Here is a 16,329-nt window from a genome sequence, read left to right as displayed (position 1 = left end):
TTGAGACCCAGTAGGTGCTGAGACTCAGCCTCTGGGGAGAAGAGGTTTGATACCAGAGTAAGATCCTCTAGGCCAGTGGTTCTCAGCCTTCCTAATGCCGCGGCCCTGTAATACAGTTCCTCATGTGGTGGTGACCCCCAACCATAAAATTATTTTCGTTGCTACTTCATAACTTTTGCTACTGTTATGAATCATCATGTAAATATCTGATATGCAGGATGTATTTTCATTGTTCGCGACCCACAGGTTGAGAACCGCTGCTCTAGGGGATTCAAACTCAGCGAGTGGCATGAGGACCCCTCCTAGGTGTGGTGATTGCGTGCGCAGGCCCTGGGGCCAAGCTGTCCAGGCTTGAATTCTGACTTTATCAGTAGCTGTGTGACCTTGAGCAAGTTACCTAACCTCTCTGTGCTTCAGTTTTGCAGTCTCTTAAAATGAGGATGATAACAACATGGGGTTGTTGAGGGGATTCAATGGTTGAACCACATGAAACTGATGCTTTGATTATTCCAAGATGCTCAAATATCAGCAGTGTCATCTATTTCAGACTAATATCCAGTAAGTGCTTAGGCACCTAGTAAGCATTTAATATAATGGCCAGAAGCTGCTCTTTACAATGTGTAAGACACCATGTTATAAGCACTCTACATGCAAAGCTCTTTCGTCTTCCCAACTCTCCTGTCAGCAGGAACAACTATTATTCCCATTTTCCAGATGAGGAACAAAGAACTGAGGCTGCATGCAAAGAGCTGACTGGCTTGGCAGGGACTTGAACCCTGGCTGTCCGGGTTCTTGACAGCTCTTAGTGCTTAGCAGTTCCTGGGGGTCTTACTCCGCAATACTAAGCTCCAACCTACAAGGGTTCCCATCTGCCCGGGGCGGGGGAGCGGGGGTCCTCTTCACCCCTCGGCCCAGCCCATTAGCAGGACACTCCCGGGCCAGCAGGCCTGCTTCTTACCGCCTCCGTTTTTCTGGCACAGGTAGGGGAACCTCCAGATGTTGCCAAGGCCCACGGAGAAGCCGATCTGGGCCAGGATGTACTGCAGCTTGCTGTTCCAGGCCGGCCGGTCCTCGGCGTCCAGCTCCTCCTCCGCCGCCGCCTGCTTGCCACCTGGCCCGCCCGCCACGTTCAGGACGCTCTGCTTGTAGTCCACCGGCTCCTCGAGGGCCAGCAGGTCGGCCACCGACTCCGTGACATGCTCGCTGCTGTGCTCACGCTGGGTCACCTTGCTGTTCTTCGGCATCGGTGACACTGGGGCCACGGGCCCTGCTCCCCAGCACACAGAGAAGGCGGGACTCGACTGCTGTCAGCACCTTCTCATCCGGGACCTGTGAAGCCAGGGGAGCAGGGGAGGGTTAGCTGGCCTGACCAACTAAATCAACTCCTTGTCACACACGCGGAGCTGGTCCGTGGCATGAGCTATTGAGCTGGCCCTCCTCCCCGCCGGGACTCAGTTTCCCACAGGCCTTATCTGAGCACCCTCAGAAGGGCAAATCTAACAGGCAAAAGAGGCCACACCAGACACCAAGTCCCAATCAAGGGTTGCCCATGGCAGCACCGCTCCCTTTCCCACATGCAGATCCAAGTGCTCAAGCCCCCCTGGGTCCCACAGCCGTCGCTCCCGGGGCTCAGCCAAGTCCACGCTCTCTGTTCTGTGGAGCCTGAACCCCTGCAGGGACCCGGGAAGCCAGTGGCTACCTTCTCTAGGAAGGGTCTTTCTATTCAAAACGTCGTGGGCCAGCAGCATCCAGGGGCTGGTTAGCAATGCAGTGTCAGGCCCATTCCACACCTATTCAATCTTTCTCTGTATTTTTATAGGATCTCCAGGGGATTCAAAGGGATTATGAATATTTGGTGGGGAAAGGGTTAGAGTTCTCACACGGGACCCCCGGACACCAGGCCCTGCTCCTTCGTTCCCCAGGCAGGAGCGCTGACCAGGCTCGGCTAGGATTCTGGCACCAGAGCCCTGGAGGTGCCAACAAACCCTGGGTCATCGTTCACCAATGACATTATCTGAGGGCCACTGCAGCCAAGAGCTGGTTCTCCATCCTTCAGCGAGTTTTACAGCAGATAATGTCTCCACAAGGGAGCGGGGGAGGCAACGCGCTCCCCTGCCAATCCTCATCTGTCTTTCATGCTTCCCTTTAAGAAAATAAAGCACCAAGGAAGTGAATCCTTTGAAGGATCCCGCATTCTGCTTCATTTCAAAGCACTTCCTCATCAAGTGGAAGTCAGAGAATGTAAAATTAAACACATGTACACCTGGCCTGCAGTTGCCCTGCATCTTCCCAGAGATGTAAACTGCCCGGCTCTGTAATTGCTGAACTACGGGAGGAGCTGCCTTCGGAAGCCGGCTCCTGTCTGTTCCCCTCGGATATGCCACCTAAGCGGCCGGGCAAGGTCACTGCACAGCAGAAGCGTGCCCAGCTGCCCTCCCTGCTGGCCTCGGCCCACACCTTCTGACTCCAGCAAAGATTGAACTTCAAGGGGACCTGGCCAGCCGAACTCTGCTAATGAGGCTAGGAGGCCGGGCCGTTTGGGACAACTGTCCATGCTGGTCTGCGGGGTTAGCCAACCCGCCCAGGCCAGGCCTTGGACCACATCAGTGAGGACAGTGAGTCTTTAGTGACTGCCAGCCCAGGAATAGTCAGGGTCTTGGGCTTTGGGGAGACTGGGACAGAGCCAGCTTGCCTAGGAGACCCCAGAATTCCCTAGAATACACATGGCTCTCTGTTGGGACTCTGCAGCGGGTCAGCCGAATATCCCAGTATGTCCTGGAGATGCCCCAGGCGGGAGTGTGTGTCCACAGACCCTTCAGTCCTCAGCCTCCCTGGGCTGTTGTCCTGGCAATGCTACACAAGCAAATGCTGCCCAAGGGCACTGTGCCAGGGAGGCCTGCGATCTCACCTGGGCTTCCAGGTGAGGCCCTCCCCCATCCCTGACAGCAGGTCCCGGTCCCCAGGTCATTTAAATGGAGTGAACCTGAGGCACCCGCCATGGCTGCTTGTTTAGCTGTCCCACCTTCCCTACAGCTGACACCGAGAATTTTGATTAAAACTGGAGTTGAGAGAAGGGCCAGGTCCTGCTGGAGACTGCAGTCGGCAGGGTGCCTCAGCCCCGAGCCTGCCTCCAGGACCGCCTGCAGCAGGATCTGATCAGGGCGATCTGCAATGCATTAGGTTTGATTTACTGCACATCCTGCCACAACTGAAGCAAAGCAAGGGGGATTCCGCAAGTCTGCAGAATTTATCTTGATGCTGACCCATTGGAGAGCGTGCTTCCCCATAAATAGCCTAGTGAGTGGCAGCTCTGGTCACCAACATGAGAAAGGGCTGGGGGCGGGGAGGGCGCATCATTTTAGACGAGGAAGGCTCAAGGACAAAATCAGCACGTTGTGGTAAAGCCAGAGAGAGATACCAGAGCAGCAGCAGGGAACCACAAGAAACAGCTCAATGCGAGCGGAGCTTCTCCCTTCTTCTCAAGACATCCCTGCTGTGCTCAGCACCCTGCACTGCAGGATGGGGCCCAGGGGCCTCCCATGCCGTCAGGTCTGCAGGATGCAAAGTGCTGGTGTATGCGCAAGCTGAGGCTCCGGGCTGGGCTGCAGCCACGACTGAACCTCCCGAGCCCAGTGAATGTGCTCAGATGACAATGCCCACGTCTGGTACTAAAAATATGAAAGCTTGAGGGACCCTAGCACCATCCTCATTTTATGAATGGGGACACTGAGGCCCAGAGAGAGCGAGTGAACAGCCCAGAGCCACTGGGCCAGACTCCTCGGGGATGGGCACAGCAAGAAGGCGGTGGTGGTGAAGATCAGGGGCCTGGAAGTCAGACAGACCTGGGTTTGAGGGCTCCCATTGCATTCATTCATTCATTCATCGCGCCATTGCTCACTTGACATACATTTTCTGAGTGCCTCTGCTCAAATGTGTCCTCCTCAGGGATGCCTTTCTGGAGCCTAAAATAGCAGCCCTCCAGGTTGCCACCCCTGCAGTCGCCCCTTGTTAGGACCACCCCTGGCCCTGATATGTCTGTTTCTTTCTTTAGTACCTGGCCCTTCTAGGAGAAATGGGTAGCTTCCACAAGAAGAAATATTTGGCTTATTTGTTCGCTGCTGGATCCCTCGCACCTAGAACGGAGGGAACATAGGACGTTGCCCAGGTGGCACAGCTGTCAGCACCCAGGCCTCCTCATGCCTGTGCTCTCTCTGTGCTTTTAAAGGGGAGGTGGGGCCAGCAGTGACTTGAAACAACCCTCCCCCCCCCATCCCTCCTGGGGCCCCTATGCTAAGGAAGGTCAGCTTGCAGACCAGTGCACGGGAATCCAACGTGGACCCAGCCAATGAGCCCAAAGCACAGGCTGGGACAAGCATCCAAGTAGAGAAGGACCCAGAATTCCTCTCTGTCCTCCCTTTGCAGGTTGGGGAGACAGCCCCCATCTAGGTTTCAGAAGGCCGGCAAGGTGCAGGGCACCTCGCCACCAACTGAGCACACGGCACCATCGCCCTGACCTCCCAGGGCCTCGCGCTCCCTGTGTGTGAAATGGGTTGGTCTGGATGATCTCTGAGGCCATCAGCTCTGCATACATCCCAGGAGCGCCCCTCGTGCACGTGGGTGAGAGTGAGGCCTGCGAGCCCCAGGCTCTAGCCGCCGCCGCGCCTGCTTGGGCCTGTGTCATGCCACCCTGTCAGTTGAGAGCTCGCTGTCTGCTTTCCCCAGGATGCTGGCTTCTCCACTCAGCTCCCCTAGGGTCCCGACTTGGAAAATAAATGATTCCCTTGAGTTTCGTGGGGCGCCCTGCGGACACTCTGACAGCCGGCCCAGCCGGACTGCAATCGTCCCCCAGAGTAGCTGGGTGGGCTGTTAAAGTGGCTTTCTCGAGCAGCACGGGAGACGAGGTTCCGTGGTGTTCTCTGAAAGGAAAGGCTCCATGACTTAAAGCACAACGCAGACGGGCACCAAGGCCCAGGAAGCCGCGTGCCACGTCTGTCACCTAGCAACCATGCAGCTCGCAGCTCAGAACAGCATGTGAGAGCGGCAGGCCTGCGCCACTGAATTGTGCATCTTCCTGAAGAGATAAAACACCGACTAGGAAGCAGACAGGTAAAAATATCTCCTGCCCGGGGGAGGGCTCCACCACTTTGCAGTAACAGTACTCAGCAGTGACCTCAGGGGTGCAGGATGGCTGCTCAGCCCAGGCCAGGGCCAAGCGGGAGTCCCTCCAGCCCACAGGCCCTGCTGCAAGGCTGAGGTCCGCCCTCTGAGCACCCGCCTCCTGGGGTCGGGGCGTCTCTTCCTTGGGAAGGTTGTACCACGTAATTCAAGGGAATCACTTATTTTCCAAGTCGGAACCTTAGGGGAGCTGAGTGGAGAAGCCACCATCCTGGGGAAAGCAGGCAGCGAGGGGACTACAGATCCCACAATGCCCTGCTTCTCTGAGCCCATGGGACATGCCTAGCTTTGCTGCCCTTGGGTCTTGTGGCTCTGGAAAGAGTGCTACACCTTCCCAAGCCAAAGCAGGGAGAGCCCCTGGGTCCCCAGGCCCTAAAGCCAAGGTCCCATTCAAGAGGAATCGTTTGGGAAGGAAGCAAGTTGAGTCCTGTTCTGAGAACTTGATGGCTTCCCAGTGTCCACGTGGCAGCCGGTTTTGGCCCCAGCAGCTCTCCTAACTGTCTCAGACCCTCTGGGCTTCCACTGAGCCCAAACAGGTGACTCCTGTCACAGGCATACAATGTCCTCCAAATTATCTTTGTTTTACTGGAACCACCTGGAGCAACTGCTCCGGACAGGCCCTGGCCTTGGCTGGGTGGCCGCCCTCCTTGGGTTTCTCACCCGGGACACACAGGCAGGGAGCCCAGCACCATTCTGGACCTTGCATCCCGCTTCCTCCATCCAAAGTCACCTGTCAGTGTGTTCGGATCCGTCCTCCTTCCCACCCTGCAGGCTCTAGTCCAGACCTCCCAGCAGGCTCCCTGCTCGCTTTCCTTCTAGGCCTTCAGAGGCAGCTTCACGAAATCCCACACTGCCTGGCTCCGGCTCCCTGTGACATTAACGGCTCCTCCACTAGGCCCCTCCACCTCGCGTCCCCCGCCCACCCACCTCTCCCTCTGCATGAACCCCTCCCAGCCCCTCCGTACTGAAGTCCCTGAGGGTGCAGCTAGCTCAAGGCCCACTGTCTGGCCTCCATGACACTGTGATGCTCTAAGTGAGAATGAATGTCCTTTCTTTCCCCTTCGCAGCTGGCTCCTGGCAACACTTTTTTACGCATTTACCATCTGCCTTTCTAGTAGAGCTGCTTGTTTACATGGCTGATTCCTTTTCTAAGTGTCCTGCCCGGCACATGCGGGGCAGAACGTGGTCCTTATGGATGTCCCAGAGTCCCCGCCTTCCCACCCTCCAGGAACAACCTGCTTCCTAGGTTGACATCCTACCCACTGCCTTCGCCTTTGAAACATAGGGGCAGGCCTGGGAGCCAACAGATCTGCCTGGGGAGACGGTTAAGCCTCCCAGGAGGTCTGCGCGCCCAGCTAGGGGGCCCTGGAGGAGCGCAGCCTGCAGCACATGTGCGGGGGACCCTGGGGCTGGGGCACCAACTTTCTGTTCCTTATTCATCTGGAAAAGAGGGAACAGGGCTTACCTACCCACTAGGCCTGGTTTCCACATGGACAGGAGGGGAAAGAGAATGAAAAGCTGATCGAGAAGCCAGACAGAGCGATCATCTCTAACTCCATTTCACCAGCTTGCGGGGTTTGACCCCATCCTTGCTTCTACCAGGCCAAATCCTGGCGTCTTACTATTACACATGCTAATAAATATGATATGAATGAACTGAATGAGTGAATAGATGAACTGATGCTTGAGCCCCCCCAAATTTTCTAGTCTGATGTAATTTCCAGCTTTAATCCCCCCTCATTCTGCTGCGATATTCTGATCCCAAGACCATCATATGCCCACGGATGGCCCAAGAGGAAGTTCAAAGCTAAGGAAAAAGAAGTCTGGCCATTGCTCATTGCCTTTTGCTTCTTATAAAGGAGCCACCCACTTTCTCCACCCGGTAGACAGCACCCATCCTCACCTCCGGGAAATAAACACCAGACAGGCACAGTCTTGGCACAGAGCGTGCCAGCGGGCCACCAGGCCCCTTCCTAACACTGGCTCGGGCACAGTGAGCCTTCTGCAGCCATCCTGTCATGCTCTCCCGGCGCAGTCTCTGCAGTCAATATTTTGTTTTCTTAGTCAAGGAGGAAGGGAAGCAAAAAAACGGGCAGATGGTCGGGAGGGGTTTGGGGCAGGAACTGGCACTGGAAAACGTGGGCGGGCCAGTGCAAACCAAAGCTTGTGGTTTAGATTTCCCATTTCACGTGGGGGAATACGTGCCGGTGGGGATGTAGCAAGACCAGCACCGTGGCCGCCCACAGACACCTGACCCTGTGCTAGAATTCAGGTAGAGTGGGCATAGCAATAATGACAAGGACAAGAGCAACATGCAGGCAATACTTCTTGAGGACTGACTCTGTAGCAGCCACTGCGTGGAGCAGCCGTTAGGTACTTTAACCCGCCAGTAAGTGTGTGAGGCTGGTACCACTGTGATAACCATTTTACAAACGAAGAAGTCCAGGTCTAGAGGGATGAATGACCTCTAGTTCACTGAACTTAAGGCCCTTTGATGCTGCTACTTGCTTGAACTTACCAGAAAGGCTAAGGGAAGGATTTTACGCACCACCACCTCCTGACCCACAGCTGATTTGAGACGTCATTGATTGCACATCATGTCCTGATTCTAAGGTGTGACAATGTGCGAAACTATTCATCTTGGAGCTGATAAAATAAGGCACACAGTCAGAAAGTGGAGGCCCTGGATCCCCACCACCATCTGACCCCAGAACCACACCACCACCACAGAAAGGTCATGGGTTTGGGATCTGGGGGAACCTGGGTGTGAGTCTGGCCGCTCACAGTACTAGCTGTGAGTCTTTAGAAAAGGACACAGCCCCTCTTTGTTCCAGCTTCTGGATCTGAAATGATGGGGTTGAGGCTCCGACCTCACAGGGTTGCACGAGGATAAAATGAGATAACGCAGGGGCACCCACAGACCAGCGCCAGGTTCCTGTGAGAACACAGGGAAATGGGCTCCAGGAACAGAGGCGCATCCACCCACTGCCCCGCAGTGACCTGGAACTGACCTGAACAACACACAGGCGAGGGCTGGCGGCGGGATACAGGGGCTTGGTGCTCTAACCGACCTCCCGCTTCCCTCTCCGGCTGGAGGAGACTGGAGCCCAGAGACTTCTGTGAACTAGAGCTTCTGCTGAGAATAAATATGGGATTCTAAAAATCCCTCTCTCCCTCCTTCCCTTCCCTTACTTCCTTCAATAAATATTTACTGAACACTAACTACGGACCAGGCCCTAGTTGAGCAGAGAACAGAGCAAACAATGTTCCTGCCCTGTAGGATGTGTCTTCTAGAGCAGGAAATGCAAAGGCCCTGAGGCAGGACCAGGCACGCTGGATGAGCGCAAGGACCAGAAGAAAGGACCTCATGCCTAGAGCAGCCAGAGCAAGGGAAAGGTGGACATGCTGGGACTGGATGAAGCTAGAACCCTGAGCAGGCAGGACTCGGAGGCCATGGACAGGACTTTGGGTTTCCTTTCAAGGCCAACAGGAAGCTGCTGGCAGTTTGAGGAGGCGAACAATGTTACCCACCTGCTTTAAAAGGGACCACTCTACAGTGGAAAAAATATCCTTGGTGAGGATTAACAAAATAAATAAATAAATAAATAAATAAATAAATAAATAAAGGGGGGGGGGGATCACTCTAGCACAAGTGAAGAAACAAGGAGGGTAGGTAAGAGATGATGGTGACCTGGCCAGGGTGGTAGATGAGGTTTAGGCTTTCAATAGAGAGATAAACAGATGACTCCCAGGTGAGGAAGGGCACACCAGGGCCCACACAAGTAGCCTGTCCCGATTTGGAAAGCCAAATATTTTTAAAAGTCAGATGTGAAAATTAAAGTCCAGGAGTCACTCCCTTCTTCCCTCCTTCCGGGAGGCCCTTGGTGGTGACAGATGGGTCCCCACAGCCTCTGCCCAAATCCTCTGACCTGGATTTTCTTAAAGCCACTATTTTCTCTTGTCTCAGAGAGAGAGGCGGAGGGAGCCAAGGGTGTCCAATTACCTGAGCTCCCCAGCAGACTGCTGAAGAGCACTTGAAGGAATAGGATCAGGAACCCTTAATTACAGTCCCAACAGGATGTCTCTCTCCCGAGAACCGGAAACGTCTGTTTCCTCACCAGCCTTCAGAGCTGCATTGCGGAGGGCTGGGCAGAAAAGCCCTCCTATCAGGAACAGGTCGCAGGACACAGTGGAGGGAGCAAGCATCTTTGAAGACCTACTATGCTTACGTATGTTATGTATCCTCCCCCCTCAACAACTTGGCATCCAATAGATGTATTGAACAATGTAATCCTCATTTTACAAACAGAGAAGCCTAAGCTAAGGCAAGACAAATACCAGGTACAAGAGGACCCAGCCATGAAGTGGGAGAATGGGGATTTGAACCATGGTCTCCCAAACTCTGCAGCCCATGCTCTTTCCAATGCACTAGTGCTTTCCGATCTTTTGCATGTCTGACCACAGAGAAGAGCCAACGGGTATGGCACACTGGGGTCCATGGAGGGGACCCTCCACCGAGGCTGCTCCAGGATACCCAAAGGATGAAGGCATCCTGATTATGGCCACACGCCACCCATCTGTGGCGCTGGTTAGGAAGTTCCCCAGCGTACCATGCTGCCCTGCAAAGTGATACACCCGAGTCTCATTCAGCAAGTCAACAGCGGGACAGTCCAGCTAGCACCATTTCCCCCTGAGGGACCTCCATACCTGGCCAGGTCCTTTCCCAAACCAATGACATAATGTAGTTTGGGGAGCAATTTTCAGGGATTTCTTCCAGTCATTCTAAAGAACTCCGCATGTCACCAGCAGACAGGCTGGCTCTGTGGTGTGCCAGGACCGTGGACAGCGCCCACCAGGCCCTCCTGGGAGTCAGTGAGGGGCTGCCCAGCACAGAGAATCCACTTTCTGTCCCTCAGACACACCCGGGGGAGGAGGTCTGTGTCCTCTCTGAATGCTCACCTGGAAACACCTGATGAAGCCACGCCACCAGGTGACTGTCCACATCTCTTGAAAGGTAGCTTTATCACACAGCACCCCCACCTGCAGTGGGATTTAAAATCACTGGAGCTCAGGCCTCTTATAATTAAAGGCAAGATGCAACCAGCAGAAATTTGGGGTGTGGACCAATGAATTCTATTTGCAACTGAAATAGGTGGCAAATTAGCAGTGCAAGGAACTCAGCAGAAATTCTAATTAAACCAGCAATTAGAAATGATGGACCACAGTGAGAGGCAACTTCTTATCTTAAACGAGCCGAGTCCTCAGCTGGCTCTGGAAGGCAGAGTGGCAGCTCGGTGGGACCAGTGTGGCCGGGGAGATGCCCCCGGGCATGGGAGCTGGGGCATGTTTTCCTCTGGCCCCACGCTTGCCCCATGAGGCCACATGAGGGCCTTAAGTCCCACCTCCCAAGTTGGGGACTCAGGCTGCCCGGAACTCACCTGACCCAGAATTGTTCTCTAATGGATATACCTGGTTCTGAACGTGAGAATAATGCAGTCCAGTAACTCACCTGGTCCCCTTGTACCTGAGCTCCTGTTCTCACATGTGAGTTTCCTGCACAGTAAATATCTATGTTTTTGAATACCTGGATATACCCATAGATGAACAATGTTTTTATTTCTTAAATTATTCATGCTGGGTGGGGAGGGGTGGTTATCAAAGGCATCTTCACAGAATGGATGCCCATGAAGCAGGGGTGTCTGGAAAGGCCCTTGGTATCTACTGGGGGGGGGCATTAATGCCTACACTCCAATGATCCACCCTCACTTACAGGACCTTCCCACCAAGATCACGGGTGGTTTAGGGGTGCCAGGCGGGCTAGGATAGTGTAGGCCTGTGTCTCAGGGTGATTTCTCAGAGAGAGAAGAGATGGAGAAGCAGGAGGAAGCAGATGCCAAGTTTCCCAGAATGCCAAGGACACAAGGGGCAGAGTCCCCGAGGTGAGGAGGGTGGGCTGTCCAGGGGACAAGACCAGGGAGCAGCAGCATCCCTCTGAGCAGCCCATGCGGGCAGCTGCTGCGAACAGCCCTGGAGTGTTAGCAGTGCTGCCCTGGGTCTCACCAGACGCTTCTGCAAGGCCCTGGCTCACACTCTCCAGAAGAGAAACCTGACCCACCCAATTCCCACCGGGTCCTGACTCTGCAGATGCAAAAGGCCTCCTCCGGGCACCATGCAGTCTGCTCCCGCTCTCCCCTCACTGCCCCAGCACCAGCCCCGGCCTGGACAAATGGAGGGATCCAGTCTGCGCCCGCTCTCCCCTCACTGCTCCAGCACCAGCCCCGGCCTGGACAAATGGAGGGATCCAGTCTGCGCCCGCTCTCCCCTCACTGCCCCAGCACCAGCCCCGGCCTGGACAAATGGAGGGATCCAGTCTGCGCCCGCTCTCCCCTCACTGCTCCAGCACCAGCCCCGGCCTGGACAAATGGAGGGATCCAGTCTGCGCCCGCTCTCCCCTCACTGCCCCAGCACCAGCCCTGGCCTGGACAAATGGAGGGATCCAGTCTGCGCCCGCTCTCCCCTCACTGCCCCAGCACCAGCCCTGGCCTGGACAAATGGAGGGATCCAGTCTGCGCCCGCTCTCCCCTCACTGCCCCAGCACCAGCCCCGGGCCTGACAACGTATGAGGAAATGAGGCCAGGGAGCCGGAAGTCCGGGAGAGAACGCCAGACGTGACCTTCTTCTGGATTCCCACCCTCGTGCAAGCATGTACCGCATTCCCCAACTTGCCAGTTTAGGGCTGTCCATTCGCTACCAACTTCCCATTGGCGGAGGCTCACTGCCTCCTTTCTCAGGGCATGAGCTCAAAGAACTGGACACGCATTCAGACAATCTCGTTTGGATAAATGCCTGGGTGGTCAGCAAACATTTATAAAGAACTAATAATGGGACATATCACATCGTGGTCAAGGGCAGGAAGTCTGGAACCCGACAGACCTGAGTTCTAATTCTCAGGTCGCCACGCACGACTCGGGTGACCTTGACCAAGTTATTTAACCTCTCTGAGCCTCAAGTCCCACATCTGTACAACCGCCAAGAGCAAGATCGGTCTCCTGGGGTAGCAAAGATTAGACAGGATGGTGTATGAATAAAGCACTTAGCACAGCGCGGAAGCCTCCGTAAAAATCAGGATATTATCGCTGGATGCCAAGACCGGGGTGAGCTTCTGGAGTACAGGCCTGCACCCGGCCGTCCTAAAAGCTCACAGTAGGCATTTCCCCACAGATCCCCATCCCACCTGAGTTGGGGGCGTGTACTAACAGCTCTACCCATGGTACTGTGCTTCTGACCTTTGAGAGCCTGGGACAGTAGCAGCAGGCAGGGGGGAGGGGGGAAGGGAAGAAGGCTGATGTAGGAGGGCTTTGCAGGGCTGAGTAATGGTTTATTTCCCACCCCGGAGATCCAGGCTCCAGATGTGTGGCTGTGAGGACTTCCTGAGCCCAGCCTGGGAGTGGGTGATAAGTCAGACCTGCTTCTAGGGAAAAAAGCCCCAATTCATCCTCCCTTTAAATATTCTGCTGCTTATCTTAGCAGCTTTGAAGGGATTAATGATGAACTGTCCTCCTGCAGCAAATCCGACAGGCATGAGGGAAGGAAAGGTGCCCAGACAGAAGGCGCCCGCTTCTCAGGAGTCCTCTCATCTCTGTCTCTAGTACCTTGGAATTTGCCAGATCCAATGGGAAGGGCATGGATTTCCAGGGTGCATGTGCTCCACCCCCCCCCCCACACACACACACACACATTTCCAGGAGCAAGCTAGAGTTCCCTGGGCCAGCTGGCCTTTTTGCTGCACTGGGGATCCCCCTATTGCCTCCACTCTTAGATAGATGATAGATAGATAGATAGATAGATAGATAGATAGATTGCTTGATTTTGGAGAGGAAGGGAGAGGGAGAGAGATAGAAACATCAGTGATGAGAGAGAATCATCAATTGGCTGCCTCCTGCACGCCCCCTCACTAGGGATCAAGCCTACAACCTGGGCATGTGCCCCAACTGGGAATCAAACCATGACCTCCAGGTTCATAGGTCAATGGTCAACCACTGAGCATTGCCTCCACTCTTGAGGCAAACACATCTCAGCTCAGCACCAAGTCTACACACATTACAGAGGAGGGAGCCAGAGCCCGAGTCCTTCAGAGAAGGCAGGGAACACACTCCGTGGTCTTGCAGCTTCCAACTCCCCTACAGAGGGGGCAGGTGAGGAGGAGGGTGGCAAGACCTGCTCCAAGGGCAAGGACCCCTGCAGTCCACCCAGCAGGCATGTAACTTGGGACCAGGCCACAGTCAGGGACAATCTAAGGAGTCAAGGTCTGTGCTGGAGTCTCAGCCAGCCCAGGGCACCCTGCAGACCCAGCCCAGGCTCCCCACCAGCCCTGTGCTCACTCGGGCTTCCCCGTTCGGGGTCTCCTGGAAGAACCGAGCGGTGGAAGTAGGTCAGTTTGCAGCTGAGTTGCAGGTGCCTCTCTCACATGTGAAACCCTGTCACCTTCCTTTGTCTCCACCCCAAGGAGCAAGGGCAGGGAGGGAAAGAACCCCTCCTGGTTAAGGCCCATAAAGCAAGAGGCGGGGAACTCACACTTAATGAGCACCCGCTCTAGGTCACTGGGCTCAAAATAAGCCCGTGGCAAAGGCACCATAGGTGTCCCTGTTTTTCAACTGAGGAAACCAAGGCTCCAGAGGTAAACTGACTTGCCCAAGGTCACCCCGCGCTGGCACATGAAGAGCACTGGGCCTTCTGACCACAATCCCAGCGCCTCCCCTGCAGCTCTCCTCCACCTCCCCACCCAGCCTGACCCTGCTTGCCTTTCCCAGGGGTCAGAGCTCCAGAACCCTGGCCCAGGAGCCAGGCAGCCTGGGTCTGCTTAGCTCCCTCTGAGGACTTGCCCACTTCTGGTTGGTGGCCCCCCAACATCGGGCGGGCGCTGTGGCTGTTCCCGCTCACAAGGCCCGGTACCGAACTCCATTCAACTCACAAGCAGCTGACACCGCGCTGCCTGTGACTCAGGCCTAACAAACTCACTCCAGTCAGAGCGAGTGGGCACGACGCACCTCCTGCACTGAGTCACCTCCAGGCTGAGCTGCAGGGATTCGCTGAAACTCACCACCTACTTAGCCACAGCTGCTCCATCTGAGAAAGAGCCAGCAGAGGAGCTGGAGGCTCTGATGGTCTCCATGGCTGGGCCACGGCCAAGGACAATCAGGTGTGACCTCCAAGCCCTTCCTGCCAGGTGATGGGCCCACCTCACCAGGCCCTGGGACAACGTAAGCACAGCATCAGGTAGACAAGCCCCCAGGGTTGCCCTCCACACACTCTGACCTTGGTCTCCAGACACCAGCCTAACAGGATCTAACAAAAGTTTTGATTTTTTTTTTTTTGAGTCGTTAAGGATCTTCTTAGTTTCTGGAGATTCCTGCTAACAAGAGCAGTGCCCTCCAATGAATCTTCTCTCTCTCCAATCCAACCCCACCAGCTTCATGTTCACAGCTGAACTGCTCCAAAGACAGGTCTGGTTAGAAATTTCTAATCCAAAGAACTAGATAAATCATTTCTCAAAGGAAAGAGGAGTAGGATCAAATTGGTTTTAAAAAATTTCTCTTGTCAGCGACTTGGTCCTGTAAGGTGAGTGGCCTCGGGATTTCTGAACTGGGAGGCCTAACAGGGCTGTTTGGGCTTTAAGAGGAAACACAAGGCTTCCTTCCACTGCCCGCCCCTGGAGTGCAGCGAGCATCCGAGCCCCTGACGCACAGGTATAAACGGGGCGGAGGCCACTCTCCGGAGGGGGCGCCCTGGAGACCCCACCCCGCGCACGTCCCCATCTCCGCCATTCCGCTCCGATGCGCTTACCTCGAGGGAGTATGGGCTTCCCGCTAGCTCGGAACTCAGCGAGGACCAGCCCTAGGTGTGGGAATTAAATACTCATCTCGGGCATGAGCGCTTTGCTTCTCCAGCCAATGATACCGTCAAGGTCACGGGCCTGAAGCAGAGCGGCAGGGGCTGGGGTCTCCAGCCGCGCAGGAACTGCGCCCTGAGCCAGCGCAGCTCCAGGCGGTGGAACCAGTGGCCTCCTCCCGGGTTCGCAGGCGCCAGCCTTGCAGCTCCGCCTCAACACCTCCGGAGTTCTGAGGCCCATCTAAGCCCCGGAAGCCAGCGTCAGGTGTCCAACCCCTGAGCTCGGCGCTAGACACCCCCGATGCGTCCGAGGAGCGCGACTCTCGGGCTCCGTCACCAGGCAACGGAGGCTGGAGAGGGGGGAGGAGCCCGGGCCGCGCAGAGCCCGAGGATACCCGGGCAGCGCCGCCTCGCATCCCGGTTCTTAGGCCTTCCTGGCTGGGCGGGGCCGGCACAGCTGAAGGTGCAGCGGCTGACCCTGTAAAGCCAGGCTCCGGCTGCGACTCACCTGTGCCTTGCGGACCGCCGCGCACTCTGCCCCTGCACTCCCTCGGAGCAGCTGCGTCCCCGACGGGCGGCGGGCGCACAGCCCCCTCCTCGGGCAGCCCGAGTCCGGCGGCAACGGCACCGGCCGGGGCTGGGAGGGGACGCGGAGCCGCGCGCCACCGACTCTGCTGGCTTCTCGCTCCCTTTCTCGCCGCCAGTCCCGGCCCAGCTCCCGCCCGTGGCGCGCTCAGCCCTCTGGGGAGCGGCCCGGGGACTCAGGTCCCGCGGCAGAGGGAGCCCGTGGGGCTGCGGAAGCCGGGACCGAGTGCCGCCCGCCCTGCGCTCTGGTCACGCCGGCTCTGCAGAGCGGAACGAGCTGGGCGGAGCGCGGCGTGCTCGCTGTTCCCTCGCTTTGCGAAAGGCCACCCTGGCGGCGGGGTGCCGTGACGCAGGCTTGACTCACGCGCGGGCCCGCGTCAATGCGAGGCTTTGGGGCCGCGAGCGAGGCTCTGGTGGAGGGGGTGGGCAGGAGGAGGGGCAGGGGCTACCCTGGCAGCAGCCTCTTGAGGCCCCTCACGGAGGGGTCCAGACGCTGGAGAGGAGTCACTGGGGCTTCTGCCCTCAGAGCGGAACGGGACCCCCATGGCCAAGGCCCTCCTGAGTCCTGGGCCTCCATCTTTTCAGGCCCATCTCCTTTGGCCCCTTCATGAACTCAGCCCCACCCAAAGCGGTTTTTCTCCCTGCCCTAGCAGTTTACACCTCCATGCCTTTGTTCCCTCT

The 16,329-nt window shown here is 56.3% G+C and overlaps 1 protein-coding gene across 1 annotated transcript in view; it reads right to left on the bottom strand.

Annotated features, from left to right (window-relative positions):
* The window catches only part of SLC6A17 (solute carrier family 6 member 17), a 39,090-nt gene extending 23,125 nt beyond the window's left edge, over positions 1-15,965 (bottom strand). The window contains exons 1-2 of the mRNA XM_081112326.1: positions 15,572-15,965; positions 959-1,329 (exon numbers count right to left, since the gene is read on the bottom strand). Coding sequence (XP_080968452.1) covers positions 959-1,244 — 286 coding nt within the window. The 5' untranslated portion in view covers positions 1,245-1,329; positions 15,572-15,965. The remainder of the gene's footprint in view (positions 1-958; positions 1,330-15,571) is intronic.
* Positions 15,966-16,329: the final 364 nt, after the last annotated feature.

This window comes from Myotis nattereri (assembly GCF_964212035.1).
Source record: "Myotis nattereri genome assembly, chromosome: 18".
NCBI lineage: Eukaryota > Metazoa > Chordata > Mammalia > Chiroptera > Vespertilionidae > Myotis > Myotis nattereri.
This window is presented reverse-complemented; position numbering and strand designations above follow the sequence as displayed.